This window comes from Gymnoscopelus braueri, assembly GCF_963280865.1.
Source record: "Gymnoscopelus braueri genome assembly, chromosome: 3".
NCBI classification, from domain to species: domain Eukaryota; kingdom Metazoa; phylum Chordata; class Actinopteri; order Myctophiformes; family Myctophidae; genus Gymnoscopelus; species Gymnoscopelus braueri.
Window position 1 is genome coordinate 57959142 of NC_137612.1, and position 21913 is coordinate 57981054.

Below are 21913 nucleotides of genomic sequence, written 5' to 3' on the forward strand. Positions count from 1 at the left end.
TCGCTCATCAAATCACTCTGAAAGTGATCCCAACAATATTGTTCACCATCTGTCGTTGTTATAGTTGAGGTGTGAAACCCAGCCTTCAATTTTGAAAACGTAATTATCATTATAGTTATCATTATTGGTGTGAATGACACTTTTAAACTGAGCTCACACAAAATCATAATCAGGGTGATTTTGGGTCAGGAATGTGTTCAAGCCAGATCAGAAGTGATAGTCCGGCAAGATTATCCTATAGTGTGTGGGGTTCAAAGATCCAATCTTAGACCTCCCGATTTATTCACATACGATCAGGACCATTTTCAAATATATTTGATATATTTGGATAATTACATGACTGCTGTCCAAGCGAAACGGCAGAAGTGGCACGAGACCGAGACAAACGACTACAAGGACATAGACTTTCAATAAAAGAGAGGATGATTGACATGACGACCAGCCAAAACAATCTGTGGTGCGTTAGACCAGTGGTTCTCAACCTGTGGGTCTTGACCCCAAGGGGATTCCCCACATGATTTTGGGGGTTTCCCAGATGACAGTAAAGTGTCCATTTAAGGACTTTTAAGACCTTTTTAATACCTAAAAATAAAATAAAAAGAAATGAAATGAAAAAATACCATTACTGCATCAATAGTAATCAACAGCCTATACTATAAAAACTGGTCAAACATTGGCCTAATTGTCAAATAACATAAGAAAGGGGCAAAGATGTGAAAATAGCCAACCTACAAGCTCACAACAATGCCTCGCGTTGTTGTGAGCTTGAGCTTGTAGATCTACTATTTTCACAAAAACTAAATGTACATGTAATGCCTCAACTCCTTCAATTCCAAGTGCTTGTCAGGGTGGGGGTTATTTTGGGGGGTCCCAAGTTCAAATATTATTATTTCAGTGGGGTCTCAAGTTAAAACATTATTACTTTGGGGGGTCGCGGCCTGAGCAGGTTGAGAACCACTGCGTTAGACAGCTGAGGCTTGTCGATATATGGCACATGGAGGTGATGCGTTACTCCGGCAAGCCCGACAAAACAATGTTAAAGGAGAATACCGGACAAATTAAGTGTTGTCTTTGATGTCTCGTTACTCACCTACCGACGTGAAAAGTGGCGTTCTTTTTTTCCATAGATTCCCCTGTCGTCATTTTTTAAACCCCCTCCGTTGTCATATTGGGAGCGCGTGGGTTAGGGAGATTCGTCTATTATAACCGATGCAAAGTTGTTTTTTTCTCTACTGCTAGTCATTGTGGAGTCTCATGATAGTCAAACATGCGCTGAAACTTCCTGCGAGCCCACCGTTAATGGCGAACGATTTAACACTGGATGCTTGTTTCTTTCCAGAACCTGGCAACTCGTGTTGCCAGGTTCTGGAAACAAGCAACCAGTGTTAAGTCGTTCGCCATTAACGGTGGGCTCGCAGGAAGTTTCAGCGCATGTTTGACTATCATGAGACTCCACAATGACTAGCAGTAGAGAAAAAAACTACTTTGCATCGGTTATAATAGACGAATCTCCCTAACCCACGCGCTCCCATTATGACAACGGAGGGGGTTTAAAAAATGACGACAGGGGAATCTATGGAAAAAAAGAACGCCACTTTTCACGTCGGTAGGTGAGTAACGAGACATCAAAGACAACACTTAATTTGTCCGGTATTCTCCTTTAATAAATTCATATAGTACATGATGTGCCATTATTTTAAAATCTTGTAGTGTGTTGATTTATCCATTTGTAACTGAGAGTATACAATTGGAACCAAGTGGGCCTTTAGGGCCCATTTGTACACTCTCAGTGTCAGAAACTGCAAGGTTAATTTCCCCTCCGCTCCACAAGGAGACACCACAATGGGATTCAGACTGGTACATGTGGTGGTGACCTCACTTCCTCCCACTATAAAAGCAGGACTGGATTCCCATTCTCCCCTTGTTCTTAAAATAACAAAATAAATGTTGCCATTTGATATTTCATTATTACATTCAAAGTAAGTAATGCCACTCACCCAGACCGAGAAGAGAAAAAGAAATTATAAAAAGATTAAGAAAATTGTGCATGGTTTCAAATAAAAAATATATATCCAATGATATATCATAGCATGTTAACTTGTACAGTGGAGAAGGAAGGGAAGTCCGCACACTGTGTCTTAGCTTCCAGTAGAAAATGTATTAAGCTTGACAACTTTTCAACCCAAACAGGTCTTCATCAGGTCTTTGGAATCTATTTCAACTTGTACAGCGGAACTCAACATTAGTTTCCTGTTAGCACCACGAGATCAAGTAGCTTCCTCCTTTTCAAAGCCTCACCCCATGTATGAATGAGTTACAGTAGATACTGCAGCACACTTTAACAAGTGAAGTAAATAGCCGATCTACAAGCTCACAACCCATCTCACTGCGACGTGCTTTGAGCTTGTAGATCGTCTACTTTCGACGAAGACGTAAAAGTAAAAAAGTTTAATCTGCAACACAATTTTATACAACATGTAGTGTGGCTCACTGCTTATCTCTCAGCTAAGGGGTCCTTGGCCTGAAAAACATTGAAGACCCCTTGAGTACATTTTTACATCCATCACAAATACGCAAGGAAAGGGGTGTGGCTTTTTCATGGGTGCACACATGCTCCACTGGTTGGTCTCTGGGTTGTAAGCACTGCACCTTGTTCACACACCTGCTCTTTATGGGATCATGATGACCACCTGTAGAACTAGCAGGATTAGTCACCGAATCAGACTCATCTTTATTGTCACATCACAGGTTTATAGGTGTAAAACAGTGGGTGAAATTTGGTTTTGTGCAACAAGCTCCATCGTTTGTGATTGTTTCCAAAAAGAGAAAGAAAAAAAGAAAGAAGAGGGGGTGGACCGGGGGAGCAAGGGAATAACAAAAAAAGGAGGAATTAAGAAAAAAGGTATCTACATATAGCCTAGCAGTTGTTGGCCTCTAGTATGTGCCCAAACTACAGTGAAGTTGAGTCCATTATGAAACTAAGAACCGTTAAGAACAGATATGATACCTATAACGTAGATCAGTGGTATTCAACAGTAGGTCTGGGACCCCTAGGGGGTCCTCAGAGATACTGCAGGGGGCCCGCCAAATCTTTGTGTGAAAGGGACTTTTTTATTGTTTTACATTGACCACTTGAATCCTCGCATTAGCCGAAAATAGCTGAAGAGGTTTGGTGTACAGGGAAAAAAGAGCAGACCAAGTAATGAGTAAAAATTGAGGGTTTAAGTAATTAAATGTATGAAAACACACATTTAACATGAATCCAATGTCTAGTGGGGGGTCCCTGCTTCATCTCTCTTTCAGCTAAGGGGTCCTTCCTTGGCCTGAAAAACATTGAAGACCCCTGACCTACAGTATTGTGATGTAGTACTCTTGTTATTGCATGCTATATAGACCCACAGTATTGTGTCATTTCTGTAACTCGATATCTGGGACGTGATGCTGCTATTGCTGCAACTGAAAGAGTTGAAAGAAAGAAATCCATTTGTTAGCCCATGCACCCAATATGACCCCCAGCTCATGGAAACACATGGATGAGACAAGGGGAGAGAGAGAGAGAGCACATTACTAATGAACAATTAATGACATTGTGACCACTGATGAACAATGTGACTATTGCTGAAACTATACACTTATAGTGTATTTTGGTTGTTTACTGTTTAGTGAGAAAATGTGAACTATTTCAGTATCCCCCCACCCTCCTAAGGAAAAATATAAATTTGCCCCCACCCCGGTGGACAAAAACACGGTTTTATCCAGACGGTAACGGATCATATTCATTATGGTGTGACTATCAATATGCAAGCTTTCGCCCCTTGATAATCAGTGGCATATGTGACACTAATAGACATGTCAATGCTGTTATCAGCATGGAATTGTCATGGCTATTAGTGCCACACAGGGGACAAAGGACCACAATGGAAACAAGTACCCAGGACTTTTTTGTGTTATCGTTTGAGCCCAAATGTGTGACTCTACCTCGTGCTGTTTGAATTTCTGTCTAATAAAGTATTCAAGCCATCAATCAAAAGGGTAGTGGTGTTGATATGTGGCTTTAGATTGAGGGAGGGCCCTTGCTTTTTGTGTAATTTGCAGTTTGTGAGATATTCAATCCAATCCAGTTCCAGCGTCTGACAAAGAGGTGAGAGCTTGCAAATTCATAAAATATCAGCATGGGGGCATCACGTCATTCCACGAAACCGGTACGATTTGCGGTCCCTCTGACCTTTTTGAGTGTATTGTATCCATCGGGTCACCAAAATCAAATTTTAAAAGCTTTTTAGAATCAATTGAAATGTTACCTTGAATATTGTGTAAACAATTTACATACATTTGATTTTTATATCATAAATTATCCTGCTTTTTTCAGTAGACACCACCTATTTTGTCCATTTTTTCATGTCCCCCATGGCCTTCGATGAAAGTGGACTTGAGATATGACTATTAAAAATGTAAAAAAAAAAATACTTTTTGCCATTGACATACAATTGTATCCGTGCTTTATTGCTGGTCATGTTTTGTTTTTTAATAAATAGATGATTAATCATTAAAATTGCATTTTATAGATCCGTCCCCCAGTCGCATTCAACCCCGTTACACAAGTCATTCCACCCTCCATAAAAATAATGAACTGGTCCTTTAGTGACATCACCAACAGGAAGTGACATTCTACAAGTCTTCTGAACAACATGCTGCAGAGCAAGGTAACTTCCCACCTTCTTTTACAATGTTTTATAGTCATTTAAACTTGCATAGTGTGGTCGTAAAGCTTAACAGCTCAACTCCGTTACATGTAATAAATATAGAAAACAATTGTTTTGGAAAATTATCTTTGTTATTTCAACAATATATTGGAGTTCTTACTATCATGCATGCCATGTGGTCTCCTCTTAATCAACACAGGTACAGTAGTGGCCATCTTGAGTAAAGAATCACAACCCCGTTACACTCAACCCCGTTATTAATTTCATCATAACAGGGTTGAGAGATTGTGACAGGGTTGTGTTTTTAACACTTTAGTTGTGAAGTTGAATATTATTTAAATGAATTATTATATTACATTAACATTCTTATACTACATGCATATCATATACTTCATAATGTCTATGCTAAAGCTGGGTTTGCTGTTTTTTGTTTTTTTTTACAGTCATACAGTAATAGCTTATCAGAATCACATCATTGGAAAAGTTTTCTATTCTTCTAAAAGTTTCTGCCTATAGAATAGCTCTGGAAGTATATTTGATTTAATTATATCAATGTAATTATCTACAGACATCTATGAGTCCAAGATGGCACCAACAACAGCGGCAGAAAGGCAGAGGCAGTACCGTGCCCGCCTAAATGCTGATCCTGCAAGGAGAGAGCAATACCTGCAGAGAGAACGACAAAGATGGAAAAACAATGTAGAGGCTAAGGGAAAAAAAGCAATCAATGACAGCGGCACCAGCGTTTATCCTGGAGACGAAAAAGGTGGTGAAAAACTAGCCAGACCAGTCGCCTTTGCGAGTAGAACCCTCTCTCATTCCCAACTGAACTACCCCGCACACCAGCTTGAATTTCTGGCCTTGAAATGGGCAGTATGTGATAAGTTCAGCCATTGGTTGAAAGGCAGACACTTCACCACATGGACTGACAATAACCCCTTGACATACATTCTGACCAAACCCAGACTTGATGTGTGTGAACAGCGGTGGGTGGCGAAGCTCACTGCATATGACTTTGACTTGAAGTACATCCCCGGCCCAAAGAACATCGTAGCCGACGCCTTGAGCCGTGAGCCGTTTGTCCAGTCGTGTGTCAGTCATCGCCTTGTGACCGAGCCTTATACCTCGCTGTTGGACCAGATCAACGGCGTGAACGACAGAACCGTGCAAGAGGTGTTCAGAGTGTCCAACAACTGTTAGGCTGTTGTGGATGAAGGCGGTGAGACATCGAACATGCCAGTGCAAGAGGCAGTTCCACCAGACACAAGATGCTCAGTCGCATCAGAGCCATCCTCAATGCTCAGTCCACTGGGGGTCTGAGTCACGTGATGGGAACAGATGCTGACTTCTGCAGAATCAATCTTCTGCAGAAGGAAGACCAGTCCACTGCACTCCCGCAGAGCCAGCTTGTCAGTCAACAAGAGAATGACAACACAATAAGCAGGTCCATGTACTTTGTACAGAGGCACAAGAGACCTACCAAGCTTGAGAGAGCTGTTGAGTCACGTAGCGTGATCAAGCTGCTGAAGCATTGGAGTAGACTCACCATACAGAATGGCATACTGTACAAGACAAAGAAAGATCCCCACATGAACAAGAAGATCTTCCACTTCATAGTGCCCAACTCCACGGTCTCCATGACACAGCGGGTCACCAAGGCCAGCACCGTACCTTGTCTCTGGTGAGGCAACGGTTCTTCTGGAGTGGCATGGAATGTGATGTTGTGTACTATGTTAAGTCCTGTCAGCGCTGCATAGTTGGGAAGACACCTGAGCCACACAGCCGTGCACCACTCAAGAACATAGTCACCTCTGAGCCTATGGAATTAGTCTGCATAGACTTTTGGACTGCTGAGCAAGGGAGCAAGTCTGTGGATGTTCTAGGCGTGACTGATCATTTCTCCAAGATGGCACACGCCTTCCCATGCAAGAATCAGACTGCCAAGCAAGTCGCTCGTCGTCTCTGGAATGACTTCTTTCTCATTTATGGTTTTCCCCGTCGTCTGCATTCGAATCAGGGAGCCAACTTTATGAGCAAGCTGATTAAGGAGCTTCTAGAGATGGCCGGGGTGCAGAAATCCCATACGACTCCGTATCACCCCATGGGAAATGGTGTCACAGAGCGATTTAACAGAACGCTGGGAGATATGATCAGGACCCTTCCCCGTCTATCCAAAGCAAAGTGGCTGCAAATGCTGCAGTTGCTCACCTTCTGCTATAACTGCATGGAGCATGAGACAACAGGGTTTGCACCGTTCTACCTTGTGTTCAAGAGAATCCCTTGTCTTCCCGTCAACGTCATGTTTCAGCATGCTCTCACCAATGACGCTGTTGTCAGCCACTCAGACTTTGTGTCCCACCTGAAGAAAGATCTACATGAGGCTGCTCAGATTGTGCAGAGGAACAGTCTCAAAGAACAGACTCGCCATGCTAAGCTGTACAATCGCAAAGTCAAGGGCTCACCCCTCGTTGTTGGAGACAGAGTGTTGATCGCCAACAGAGGTGTGCCAGGGAAACCCAAAGTTACAGACAAGTGGGAGTCAACTCCTTATGAGGTCATGTCAGTCAAGCCTGAGATCAATGTCTACAGAGTCAAGGATTGCCTGACAGGCAGAGAGAGAGAGTCGTCCACAGGAATCTACTACTCTCTGTTAGCTTCTTGCCCTGTGAGGGTGAAGTGGACAGTGGATCTGCACACTCAGAATGTGATGCTGCTGCACATGGAAGTGATCTGTGCCCTGAAGTGCCTGACGTGATGTCCGTACAGTCAACTGGCTGAAGGAGGCAGGCGATGATGAAGTTCATTCAGAAGAGGATGACGACTCACTTTAAAAAAAAAAAAAAATGTATAGCACCTTTTTAAACAGTGTTACAAAGTGCTTGACCAAGGGTCTGATGTTGCCCAGCCTGACTCTCTCACAGTCTGACTTTCTCCAGCCCCTGAACAGGATGTTGTCCATTCTGCTGTTGACAGTGCGGAAGGCCCACCACAGGGCTCTGAAGACATGGTCCCCCCGGACTTTGACTGCCCGGACACAGACTTGGCCCCTCCCGAACCTGTCCATCCAGACATGTCCCCTCCTGTCAATATCCCCATGGACATAGCCCCTCCTGACAGTAACCCTCCAGACAAGAGTCTGGATTAAGGGGATCATTAGATCATTAGCAAACTGCTAGTAGAACTGCTATATTAAATATCATTAAGACCCTGGATTAAGAGTGTTAATACAATTCAGTTAAATTAAAATGGATGTCTATTGTTCTTCTTAAATGGTTGCATAATGAAATACAATGTTTATAGAAAATATTACATTGAATTTGAGATTAAAAACAACTATTTATGTTAAGCTGTATTTGTCTCTTCAACCCCGTTTACCACCTTCAACCCTGTTATCCTAGTCTCAACCCTGTCACGCCTATATTTTCTGTGATTATTTCTTTAATATTTTATGAAAATGTATGTAATGTTTGTTGAACTCTGTCAGAAATGTTCAGAGCAATCATAACAATACCTTGTTTAGTTAAAGTAGATTTATGATAAAAAAGCATCAAAGAATTTTAAAAAATGGCACATTTAAGGCTTTAGTATAACAAAAGTGGGAGAATTGATGTACTTTTTATATTTCCAATTATTGAATTAGTGTGAGGGACATTTTATGAATAGGAAAATGTTTGTTTAAAGGGTCTACACCATGAATTTCATTTTTTTTTTGGTTTTTAGTATTTTTTGGGCTCCCCAGTGTCTCTTGTACCCCACATTAACATTTAATTTAACATTCAGTCATTCATTCTCATTTCAGAGATTTTCAGAATGGGCGTGTCTGAACAGGCCATTTCAGAATGTGCAATGCAAGTGATGTCACTTGCGTTTCCAATGTTAAATGAAAAGTGCCCGAATCGCTCCGAAACTTTTTCTACCCCCCCTAAGTGGGGGTCTACGAACAAATACTTCGGGCTCGGATTTTGGCTCCGCCCCCCGGAAGTGGGTGAAACAGGCACCTCAAACACTTGGTGGAATTGTTCAAAAATGTTCAAAGTGTTTTTTTTTCGATTTTGTATTTTTCTTAGATGCTTCTTTTTATGCAGAATTTTTCCATTTTTTTTAAAAATATTTTTTTTAATTAACAGACAGAATTGCTCAGTAGCCCCCCCCTGCCCAAGAGGACGTTTTGGTATTGCAGCTGAAAGTGCTGTATAAGCCAGAGACAATTGACTTGGGATGAGTATATCTGAGTGATGATTTAGGCTCAAACCTTTTGAAAAAGGTTTGAGGGACATACACCATATGATATTAAATATCAAATATTTTTTTTAAATTCATGGTGTAGATCCTTTAATTACAAATACAGTTCATAATCATATTCAAACGGCTTCCAGAGTGTCCATAACGGGGTTGAGAAAATATAGTGCCGTATCATATAATAATGACCAATAATAATATGGATTTAATGCCTGAGATGGGAAAATATTTTTTTCTGCAAGTTAAATGTGTCCTTAATGTTGTGGGGTATTCAGAAAAGTGAAACATTTGGGTCATTTAAAACAAAAACAAAAAGTGCAAATCGTACCGGTTTCGTGGAATGACTCAGTAACAGTGTGTGGATATATCCACTTCTCCTGTAGGCCTATGCATTATTTTCTCCTGTAGTGCCTCTTGAAATATCTGATGGTAACAGATCATACTATTCACCATGTTGGTTTTGGTAAAAGATAGTATTATTCACCATGTTGGTTTTGGTAAAAGATCGTATCATGTACCATGTTAAAGGAGGTTTGTGACACCACACCTAAGTAAAGACTTGTAAGACATCATGTCTCAAATTTAGGTTATCAAATTCAAGGATGTCAGTGAGTGTCTGTGGGCCTAATCCAATAAAGTATACTGCAGCCACTTTAGTTGAGATTAACTGGGAGGATTTTGTTGTTGTTGTGTGCCATGTAATACACATATAGTGAATATCATGTGTATAGATTACTGCCTGGTATTTCGTCTTACTTATTCCTGATCTGGCCAAAATTCAGTTATCCTTGATTCAGTCATCTGTCTTCCAAAGGTTAAAGCAGTTTTGTTTCATTCCCTCCTGACTGCCAGTAGGCAGTTAACAGTAGTGAATAATGCCTGTCGCGCTCCTCGCAGGTCGAGTCTTAATATAAACAAAGTCATGTGACGTGTAGGCTACCTGTGCGTCCGCCGTCCCGGCTACATAAGCACATGATAGCCTACGTGTGGCCTCTTGGAACTTCTCGCTACCTGGCGTGCATCGCGGGTAGGTATTGCTCCGGATAATCCGTGCATCGGTTCTTTGTTTTGCAGGTCCAAAGAGAGTAAGACACTACGTGTTGTTTGGTGAGTTGACATCCTGCCTGTGACCATTGTCGAGAGCGCAATTTATTGCCCTCTTAAGGCTGTGGTTGTCGAGCGTGGCTCGCTCACCAGCTACACACACACTGTCTTACACAGAGTGTTGTGATAGTGATTCCTCCACACTGGGGGTAGGTCGCGTGCTGCGGGTTTCCCACAGCACTCGCCTGATTTACGTGGCTATAATAGCTTGTTTGATTAATTTAAAAAATAATTAATTAAAAGTTCACAGTCAATGTGCTAGAACTCCGGACTGTTTCCTTGGCGCTGAAGCACTTCTTAACTTTTCTCCGGGGGAAGCATGTTCTCATTTGGACAGACAGCACCTCAGTGGTGTTTCATGTCAACCATCTAGGAGGGGCTGCAGCTTGGGACCTACCTCTGGTCCTGCAGGCATTGAGCCGGGCACCCTTTGAGCCTATGGCGGGGTCGTCCTTGAGACTGCTTTTTTCTATGCGGCATTCCATCCTCCCCCGTTTACATCCAAGGTGGAGGATAGGGCCCACTTACTGTGTCCAGTACGTGCTTTGCGACTGTATATTCAGGCAACACAGGGTATTAGACGCTCAGAACAGCTATTTGTCTGCTAAGGCGGAAAGAATAAGGGATGTGCACAATTGACACAATTAAAAAGGTAGCCGGTAAACCTGCCCCCTCAGATGTCATCTGCCATTCTACCAGGGGCGTAGCCACGTCCTGGGCGGCGATGAGAGGGGTGTCACTGATGGACGTCTGTGCGGCGGCATCTTGGACAGCGCCTTGCACATTCTCGAGGTTCTATTGCCTTGACGTGGCCTCTGGATCCTCACTGGCGTCAGCTATCCTGCCACTGGCTGCTACGGCAGACTAGGAGGTGGGTGCAATTCCTCGTGATACTTGTGGTATAAGTCATCCACTACTGTTAACTGCCTACTGGCAGTCAGGAGGGAATGAAACAAAACGGAAGTTACGAATGTAACTATGGTTTTGTGAATTCCTGGATGACTGCCAGTAATACTGGTCACTCGGAATCTTTCAGGGCGAGAAGATTTTTTGAGGCCGCGTGTAGGCTATCATGTGCTTATGTAGCCGGGACGGCGGACGCACAGGTGACCTACACCACGTCACATGACTTTGTTTATATTAAGACTCGACCTGCGCAGAGCGCGAGAGGCATTATTCACTACTGTTAACTGCCTACTGGCAGTCATCCAGGAATTCACAAAACCATATTTACATTCGTAACTTCCGTTAAGGTGTCCATTTTTTTTATTACATACGTACGTACATACATACATACATACATACATACATACATACATACATACATACATACATACATACATACATACTTGCACTTGTACTTGTACTTAAGTCTTGAGTCTTGAATTTTTTTTGAAAATAAATTAATAATTTTGACAACGAAAATCTAGTCTTATCCCCCATAAGACAAGATTTTTGTTGTTGAAATTATTCAATTTTTTTCAAAAAATGTTAATACTCTACAAGTAGCTACATGGCACCACATATTTTCAGATAGGGGTCCACAGCCAGATAGCCTACATATCAAATTGGGGCGACTTGAAAGTGTTTGAGAACCAATGGGCTACAGTAACCGAAGATGTACTGCCCTGCCAAACTGTTGAGGTGGTGTCCAGCAAATGGCGTGGGCTTCAGAGATAATTGGCAGACTTTCTGGGGGAAACCTGCTCTGAATACAAGAGCCGGCATACATCCTCCTTTGGATGGTGCAGCTCTCTCACATCTAGAAATATGACCCAGTTTATAGACACTTGAACCCTAGCATCCCTATTCTGTGGGCGAGCATTCTGCATAAAATTGTGTGTGCTTGTAGAATATTTTTTTTGGCTAGGAAATTTGGTGTCGAGGGGTAAAACAGGGGACCAAGTACATCACAGCCCCTATGTTGTGAATAAAGGGACGTTCCACCACGCCTTGAGACTAAATCAGGCTGGTCCGGGGCATCTCAGGAGCCGACACATATAGCTGAATAAAGAAGGCACTGGAGCAACTTGGATGATTGGAGCCTTTTTCTTTAATTGAACAGGGTGCCAAGCAAGAACGGTAACATTTCAATGTCTATTACATCTTTGCCAGGTCACGGTGCCTTCTTTATTAATCCCCTATGTTGTGTTGTGTATTTTGTCTTTGTGTCTTCCACAGGGCCTGCAGGTTGGGAAAAATGAATTCACAAATTTAAACGCTAACCATGGAATGAAGAAGACATCTATGCGGCCTCGAGGTTCATTTATACTTTGTTGAAGGGGCTAAAATGATGCATTTTCAACCAAAACAGGGGTCCTTCAAGTATTTAAAGCCCACAAATCACTTCATTGTGTGCTGTTTAAGTCTAACTGTAGCTGTGAGGCGAACTTAGACAGTATTTAATGTGAACAATTCCAAACGCATTCTTTGTGAATGATATGAGTCCCCTTACATTTCAAGTAATGTTTGCCTTTAATGAATTGTTGATTGATTGATTGATTGATTGATGTAGTTTATTTAGAAAGACATGAGAATAGTACATGACAGTACATAACAGTACATGGAAGTACAAATTCACAATACAAGGTCTACTAAACTGGAAACCCTCATTAAGCATTACGCTTGTTTAAGATGAGAACCCCATGCACACAAATCATGATGAAATATAAGAGGCAGGCAGATATACACACTTAGGGAGGGGTAGGTTAAGACTTAGACAGGGGCCATTTTCGAATTGCAGCCTCCTGAAGGTGTATCTTTAGGGCAATTTTGAAAGTGAGTAGGGTTTTACACTCCTTTACTCCTTTTGGTAGGGCATTCCACATTTTTGATGAATAGCATGAGAACGAGTTCATACCCTTAGTTGAGCCAAATCTGGGTTGAACATGATCAGTGGAGCTGCCTCTGGTGTTATGATCATGGACTTCATTAACATTTTTGAAGTATTTTGACAAATACAGGGGGATCCCAAAGTTGTGGTGTATCTTGAAGACCAGGCCCATAGCAAGTTGCTGTACTCTGTCCTCAACCCTAAGCCATCCAATCCTAGCAAAATGAGCAGGGGTTAGATGGGTTCTGTGATTGAGGCCAAGAAGTAGCCTTACAAGTTTGTTTTGGGATGTTTGGAGCCTTGTTTTTAAGGCCTTGGAGGTGTTGTGATACCATGAAGTGCATGCATAATCATAATGACCTTGAATGAGGGCCCCTGCAAGAATCTTCAGAGTATTCTTACTGACTAGGCGATCAATCCTCCACAAATAGCGTGTTGTTCGGTTGACATTTTTGATCACTTTTTCGGCGTTTTTGTTACCAGAGATGTTTGCCTCCAAGATGGAGCCCAGGTAGGTAATTTCATCCTTTCTTTTGATGACATTATCACCCACTTTGATCGTGAAACTCTCTGCCTTGCTAAGGTTAGGACTGGACCCAAAGAGGATGGATTCAGTTTTACCCAGGTGTAATGAAAGTTTGTTATCAGAGAGCCAGATGCAGATCTTGTTGAGTTCGGAGCTGAGAGTTTTCTCAACCTGCAGCCTGTCCCTGTCCGAGACTAGCAGGGCCGAGTCATCTGCGAACAGGAACAGCTTGCAGTCGCAGGCCGATGACATGTCATTCACATATATCAGGAACAGTAAAGGTCCTAGTATACTTCCTTGTGGGACACCACAAGTCACAGGGAGGGGGGGGGGACTGGGTGCCGTTTACTTCCACCACTTGCTCCCTCCCTTCCAGGTAGGATCTCATCCAGTTCACTGACGTATCATCAAAACCTATTGCTTTGAGCTTATTGATCATAATTGGGTGATTGACGGTGTCAAAGGCCTTTTGGAGGTCCAGCATGACCATGCCGCAATATTTGCCCTTGTCGACATCTTGTTTGATAGAGTCGTTCAAATAGAGAAGGCATGTGTCAGTGGAGTGGTTTGTTCTGAAACCAGATTGGAATTTGTAAATTAGATTTTTTTCGGCAAGATACTTATCGACCTGTTCATAGACTATTTTTTCCATGACTTTCGAGATGGAGCTAAGAATAGAAATAGGGCGGTAGTTGCCAGGGTCTAATTTGTTTCCTTTTTTGTACAGAGGGGTCACCCTTGCTTTTTTTAAATCGTTAGGGACCCGTCCCTGTATGATGGAGAGGTTTATTATGTGGGTAATGATTGGAGTTGAATGGAGAATATGTGAACCTGGTATCAGGATTAGGAAGTCCACTAGGAAAACAACATTGATGTAGACGTGGGATGACAGCAAGTTACTTATGACATAAGGACTGCACAAGTTAACATACCCTCTCTCTCTCTCTGGGCACTGGCAGGAGTATATCATTTATGTCGGGCAGAAACCTTTTATCTCTGTATTCTAACTTTTTGTGTTTTTTCGTAAATGAATGCCCTACTTGATTAACCTAAAGTGTCACACAATATTTGCAGATCTGCCAGCTCGAACCGGGGCGCGAAGCGACGCGTTTTGAGCTTGTCGATCTGCTCCCAAACAAACAGTTCCACAGTTTGGGAGTCAGAAGGGAGAAGAGTCTGGGACGTGTGGAGTGTTTCTCCAGGTCTTATAGGGAAGGTTGTGACAGCTTTCCTGTGTAGTCCTTTGCAATCCTTTAGTAACAGTTATGTTGTGTAGTTTGTATATCGTTTTGAAACATTGTATGTTGTCCAAAACTCCATTACAATAATTTGATCATTGTAATATTAGGACTTTGAAGATTTTGATTATTATATAAAAATAAAAAAAAGAACATAGGTAGGCCTACATTAACCAGCCCTATTTATACTTTGGCTATTTGAAAATAGACGATCTACAAGCTCACAGCAGTTATGCGTTTAAGCTACATTTGAAAACATTTAAAATGGGACATTCTGCATAATAAGTACTTTCACTTTTGGTACTTTTAAGTCATTAATATTTTGATGCCAATAGTTTTGTACTTTTACTCAAGTACATTTTTAATATTGGACTTTTACTATATTATTCCTGCATTGCGGTATTGATACTTTTACATATGTAAAAATAAATGCGAGTAGGGCCTACTTGTTCTTCCAGCACTGAGTGACAGTTACACACTCCCTCCACGAGGGGGCAAAAGCCAACAGTGCCTGGATCCTTTACTGCCCCATGTGCGCATGCTTGAACAACGTTGACCCGGGACAAGCAGTGTTGCCATGTCAGTTTATTATAAGCGAATTTGTTTTTTTGGACTTGTTTCTTAAGTTTTTGCTTATTTGGTCTTGCTTCCTAATGTTGTTTAAACCAGTGTTTCTCAAACATTTTTCAGGTCAAGGCCCCCAAATTAATATGTACAGGTCTGAAAATATTACATGCCAGAGACGACCCCATGCAACATTTGTGTTACAATGTTTTAGAACATATTCCACGTTTTCCAAAAACAAATGCAATATTTTTTGGGGAAAATTGCATATCTACAAGCTCACAACACGTCGCACCGCAACACATTGTGAGCTTGTAGATCTGCTATTTTCAAATAGCCAATGTATTCTCCTACCCACATACGTCATGTCCTGTATGACACGTCACGTAATTTCTAGGCGCTTATTGGTCAAAAACCCGGATGTGTGTCTCAAAGAAATGAATATTATGTATACGGCAAAGGCAGGGCTCACTTCTTTTTGGGCTTTGTTTTCATAGACCAGGTTGCTTATTTCTCTCTTGCAAAACCTGGCAACACTGGGGACGAGGCTTAGCTCGTAGGACAACAAAGAGTCTCAACAAAAATGTCTCATAAAGGAGATAAAACGAGTCAAATGGAGTCTGTACGGCTGTCGATAAACGAACACCTGACGTCGGTGGGAGAGGAGATATTATTGTGTGTTTTGGACGAACAGCAGCGTGGTGCTGATGATGTTTGTCGTGTGAAGCCTCGTGTCAGAGTGTTTGTGATGGAGCGCCTCCGTGCGGCTGCAGAGTTCATGTGCAACCTCTTCCAGAGAGAGATAGAGACACTAGAAACTCTGCTGGAGAGACAAAACAAACTGCTGGACGTGATGCTACAGCCACACATCAAACTACACAGAGCAGGTTGGTTCATTATGTTTCATTTCATTACCAAGTACATGCGTTTCAAGTGAAACTTTCAACATCAGCTTAACTTCATGTAGGGTAACCGGAAGGCTCGCCCCAAAACACATTCGCCCCCATTTACACGGACCGCTCGCCCCCAGCGTTTCTTGTATTCTTATTTTACTGAAGTGTTACTGAGCTTCTCATTTACTGAGGTTAAAGCAATACAAGGTAGGTCCAAAAATAACTATTTTTAGCAACCTCTGCTGGTCACTACCATCATTGCAGGTCTTAAGCGGAGTCCTGCATTACACAGAATTCCATTTGTTTTCAGCGGAAGGCGGAAGCGTTTCAAAAAGCGTTTATTTTAATTGTTCTATACTATCTGCGGATCGTTGCTCTTAGCCAGTGGAGCTTTAGTTACCGTGAGCTGTGTCTTCTTTTGCTGTTTTTCCATCTTCAAGTCCTATGACGCCATAAAAACAGCGTGAAATTCCTTTTTGTTACTAGCTCGGTAGTTCCGGGCCAAACAGGAAACCGGTGCATTTCCGTTTCTGTTTTCCGGACGGATGATGTCATTTTCGCGGTCAATAGGAAATATGTTTATAAAAGGTTTTCGGGGGTGAAATTCATGGAAAGGGTGTTGTGAAAGATTTGCCACTCACAAAAGATATATATATATATATATATATATATATATATATATATATATATATATATATATATATATATATATATATATATATATATATATATATATTTTTTTTTTTTTTTAAAAGTAACCTAGTATAACTTTAAGGTTAGGAATAAGCAGCCCGGTCGCCAGACGTTGTCACAGTATGTTTAAAATAAATAAAAACGGCACATAAAACACAACCATACCATACAAAGACATACAATCACACATATAGGCTGGCTCTCCAGTGTTTCCGCAGCCTGGACGAGTATCGGAGACAGCTTCTCCCAGGATTGACTATATCCTCAATAATACTGTTCCGGGACTCATCCATACATTAAACCATACATGGAATGTCTTAAGAGGGCCTCACAAGTGTGGATATCACATGTCACAAATAAGTGACTGGCACTCTGCCATCTAGGGACCTTAAGTAGAATCCTCAGGGCATCATTGTTTGCCACCTTAAGCCTCCGCACACTACCCTTCTTGTATGTGCACCACAAGAAGGTTGTATACATAGGAGTGCAAAATGCTTTAAAGGTTTCATGACGTTTAGTTTTACCACACATTAAAAGTCTTTGTCATGGTCCTTCAAACGTGTATAGAAAGTTTTAACAGAAAATGCCACTCCATTGATCCATGGCAGGTGTTTTTCTCTCACATTTCTAAAGCCTTTTCATCTGCAATGAAAAAAGAAATCTTTGCCTGCGGGTGTCGCAGGTGAGGGATTTTGCCTGTCAATCATCGCCTCTGCTCCGCCCCCCCCCCCCCAAAGGAAAGGATAGGGGAGGGGAGGGGCGAGGAGGAGAGTGGGCGGGATTAATCGGCTGTGACCTCACCAGGGCAGGAATTTCACGGCGGCCACGACGGCCATGGCCGTCGTTGCCCCTCTCATTGGCCGTGTGCCCCTCGAATAATGACATGCCTTCACGGCCACAGTGGCCGTGGTGCCCCAGCTGCGCCCAGCAACTGATTTCACAGTTTTCCTCTGCGCGATTTTCCTGTCAATACGGGTTGTTTTTTTTAGACACCAGTCGCTTTGGTTGAGCTGCGCAGCTACAACATGCACAGTGGTAGATAGGTTTGATTTTGAGCCTTATATGAACCGTCGGAATCCCGCAACACAGTGTAATAGACACACAAGCATTACCGGGCCAAACAGGAGATAAATCTAACGCAGCCTGTTGAACTAATCAATGGTGAGAGAGGAGAGAGAGAGAGGATTCCGTTGTCCTACAGACCGATGTGCCCCGATGTTTTTTTCAACAGCAAAATATAGATGAATACATCTGATAAAATACAGCGAAATCCCCACATTATGAGTCTTAATATAAAGCAAGCAACAGAATAACTGCAAACAAATTAAAAGTTTAGGCTATCAATATCATACAAAAGAGTGACCTCACCGCTCTGATGGACAAGAAATAAATAATCCTTTTGCAAACCAGATCCATGTTCTGTTCGTTTGTCAACAATGATCTAAATGGGATGTTTATTTCAGAAGCTAGAATGTGACAGTTTTAGTCCGTTTTTTGGTGCGCAACACAGCCCTCGTTTAAGTGAATTGCTTTCACCTGCTGTTGTAGGCCTAAGCTGTGCGGAGTGTGCGCAACAGGGCATATCTCCGCCAAGCCAGGGTGACCTACCCAGGCCCATGAAATTCATATGCGGGCATAGTAGCCAATTAGAATGAAATCTGCAAAAACTGACTCATGTACTGATACAGAACCATATATTGGCTATATATTATCGCTGTCGGGTGGAAATCTTGTATGTTCCTTTTTTATTATTATTTAAAAACAATTTAAAATCATGAAAATAGCCAATCAACAAGCTGTAATTATTAATAATTAAGAAATACTATATTTTAAAGAGTGAAAAATCAACTAAAGTCATTATTAGTGCAAGTTCAATCACATTTCATTTGAATGAAAATAACTTGTGGGGAAAATACATAAACTCTCTAATCTGTGAATCTAATGTGATTAATGTGACCCCTACTTCAGTCAGTGAAGTCCAGGGCTGAATGTGACATATTGAGACCTATATAACTAAATATTGGTCATTTGCCAACACATTATTTTGTTAAATAAATGGGTGGATGGCCTTCCTGCCCTGGCATTTGGCCTTTGTGCCCTCCAAAAAATTACAACACCAAGGCCAAGTGGCCTTGCCCCTAAAATGACGAAATTCCAGGCCTGGACCTCACTGCCGAAGGGCCAAGCTCAGATAACTTTTCAGCCTAATTATTCAGAAAACCCCAGACCACAGAAAATCCACTGAATGTTCAAAGTTCCGATTTTTTGGGTGTAATTGAGGTCATAAAACCCCCCAAAAAAACATAAAAAATAAAAAAAGAAATGAATGTCATAGAACCTTTAAAAAGCGCACACTTAACGGGATCAGAACACATACTGAACCTTCGAAGCAGCATGTTGGCCTGGGCATAAAGTATACGGCACTGCCTAGAGATATCTCTATCATCTTGGAGATTGTTGGTAAAAATGTGGCCCAGATAACCGACCTACTGTCACTTAGGTAGAAGTCTGGGAAAGCCAATTTCTTGTCCTCATGGCTTCTCACAATCATACACTAGTTTTTTTGCATTATAAATAAATGTCATGATCAATGACATTATTTAGAAAGATTAAGAAGAAATACAATATTTAAGGTGTTTTCAATTTTTAGGTTCAGTTATAGAGGGCAATTATAATGTATTAAGGCTTATTAGGCAGGGATCCTTTTAACAAGCGTACCAAAAGTGTGACGTTACTGCAGCTAGAGGGCGCTATCCCCTGGGTCACTGAGTTCTGTTTTATATTGAAACTCCCCATAGAGAAATCTTAGATTGCGTCATATAAATTATAAAGGTAAATAAATAGTGTTTGCACTTTCTTCCTTTTTGGTCCGGACATCTACATAAGCGTTCAGATTTTAAAAATAAAGTGCGTACCCCTTGGCCACGGATATTATAATTATGTACGTCCCCTCAGAAGTACCTGTATATTCCGTATTGTTCAATAAGAAGCAATTTAATCCGATCGGTGTCCATTTTCTCATAGTTATAATAGTTATAAATGCAATACTGATACACCTCCCAACCAATAGGGTTGCATAGTTGAAAGGATATGGAGAAAATGGCCACCAATGGGATTAAAACTATTTTATTCACCAATATGCAATATACAGGTACTTCTGAGGAGCCATACATAATTGTAACATCCGTGGCCATGGGGTAAGCACTTTATATTTGAAATCTGAACCTATTATGTACGGACCAAAATGGGAGAAAGTGCAAGCACTATTTTGAAAATCATCCAAGATGGTCTTGACAGATGACCTTCTTGTGATCCAAGGCTATAATTTAATCAAAGAGTAAGAAAATATATATTTTTTCAAATCCACAGACACAGACTGTGAGTTACAAATGTACCTCAATATCATTCTTCTGACTACAGTGACCCATTACTTATCGATCATCCACCATGATGTTGCCGTTATAAGCACAAATTAACACTTTGTGAATCTAAAGAATGTCCATGAAGACTAATAACCCTCAAGCATGGCCATCAGTTGAGTTCGAGAACATTTTCGAACTCTACTCTGATAGATAGTCCTTAGTACTTACATTTAGTTAATTCTTTCAAATCTTAAAATATTGCGTGGTTTGAGGTGCGCTGGTGTTGATTACCAAGAGCCCTTGTATTGTTGATATTTGTTGCAAATACTTGCACCTGTTTTATGTCAAACTATCCAAAAACAACTAAGTTCACCCTTCCCCCACATTATTTGATTTACTTATTTTTGTCTTAACAGGTCCAAACAGCAGCTGACAACTTGTGAGAACCCACTGTGCCTCTTTTGGTTGTATGATGATAGGCAGAATCACAGAAGTTTTTGAATATTTTTTAATATCGGTGGCAAGAATTAACTGCACTACAATAATTCACCATATTTTGAGCTATGGTGAAAAAATAAAATAACATGTAGCAATGTGTAAGTTACCTGTATGTGTGTCTCTAAGAATAAACGACACAGAGTCGCATACCTGACAGAATCACCAAGCTGATCTGTTTATTTTTGGAACACAGTTCACAGACGCAGTCTAAGATTTCTCTATGGGGATTTTCAATAGAAAAAATACTTCCGGGACTCAAGGGTAGCGGGAGTGATGTCAGGACTTCGGTACTCTGTTTTCGGCAGCTCTCGCATACAAACGGGAGGGGCGAGGAAACTTCTGGGCCAGAGCCCTGGTATTTGTGGACGGGATGTAACTTACGCTCAGAATCTGAGCGGACACGCCTCTTACCGGTCTGAGAGCTGTGCAACTCGTCTAAACAGTCCAACGAGAGGCAAACACCAGTACACAACAATGGCGGCCGCCATTTCTCAAGGAGAAATTGCTTCCCGTCGCTCCTATTTACATGCAACACCCACTGCATGTGGATCCTGCCCCTTTTCTTCATTGGCTGTTGATTTGAATCAGAACGCAGTGGCCGTGCCCCTGCTGTCCAGGCTCTGAGGGGAAGTCTCCCAGACTACTTGAACCCCAACAGCCCATATTCTGGGGGGAATGTTTGCCAAAAATAGCTTTCTGCAAGCTCACAACGCCACAAAGTGAGATGTGTTGTGAGGTTGTAGATCGGCTGTTTTTAGCAAAGAGATTTGGTGTAAACTAGAGTGAAAAAAGATCGGACCAAATAGCCATTGAAGTAAAGTAATTCACTTAACTTCAATGGAACTCTGTGCAAGCCCTTCCACATCACTTTTGTGGCAATGAAGAGACTATATAAATAGCGTTGGTGATCGTGACTAAACAAATCATAAAGTAGGAGAATAAATGTCATCCAATAAGAAAATCCCTTTTGGATGTTGTGCTGATGCTACCTCTTTTCCCCTTCTGTCTGTGTGTAAAGAGGTTTCCCCTGAACATGAGGAGAGGAGCCCCAGTCTGGTCCAGGAGGAACCACAACCTCCACAGATTAAAGAGGAACCCGTCACTCTACCTTGTCAGAATGCCTTCATTATTATCCCCAATATTCCAACACGTGAGTGTGAATGTCTCCTCTGCTAGAGCCTCCCATCACTGGAATATTCTTCCTACTGAATTAGGAGAGACGACCAATTATTCGACTTTAAATTCGATCATAAGAGATGG

At 41.7% G+C, this 21913-nt stretch overlaps 1 protein-coding gene across 1 annotated transcript in view; it reads left to right on the plus strand.

Moving 5' to 3' along the window:
• The window catches only part of LOC308082047 (uncharacterized protein), a gene marked incomplete at both ends in the record, with an annotated part of 76956 nt that overhangs the window by 12379 nt on the left and 42664 nt on the right, over window positions 1-21913 (plus strand). The window contains one exon of the mRNA XM_080423657.1: window positions 21672-21803. Within this exon, the coding sequence (XP_080279783.1) occupies window positions 21672-21803 (132 nt within the window). The remainder of the gene's footprint in view (window positions 1-21671; window positions 21804-21913) is intronic.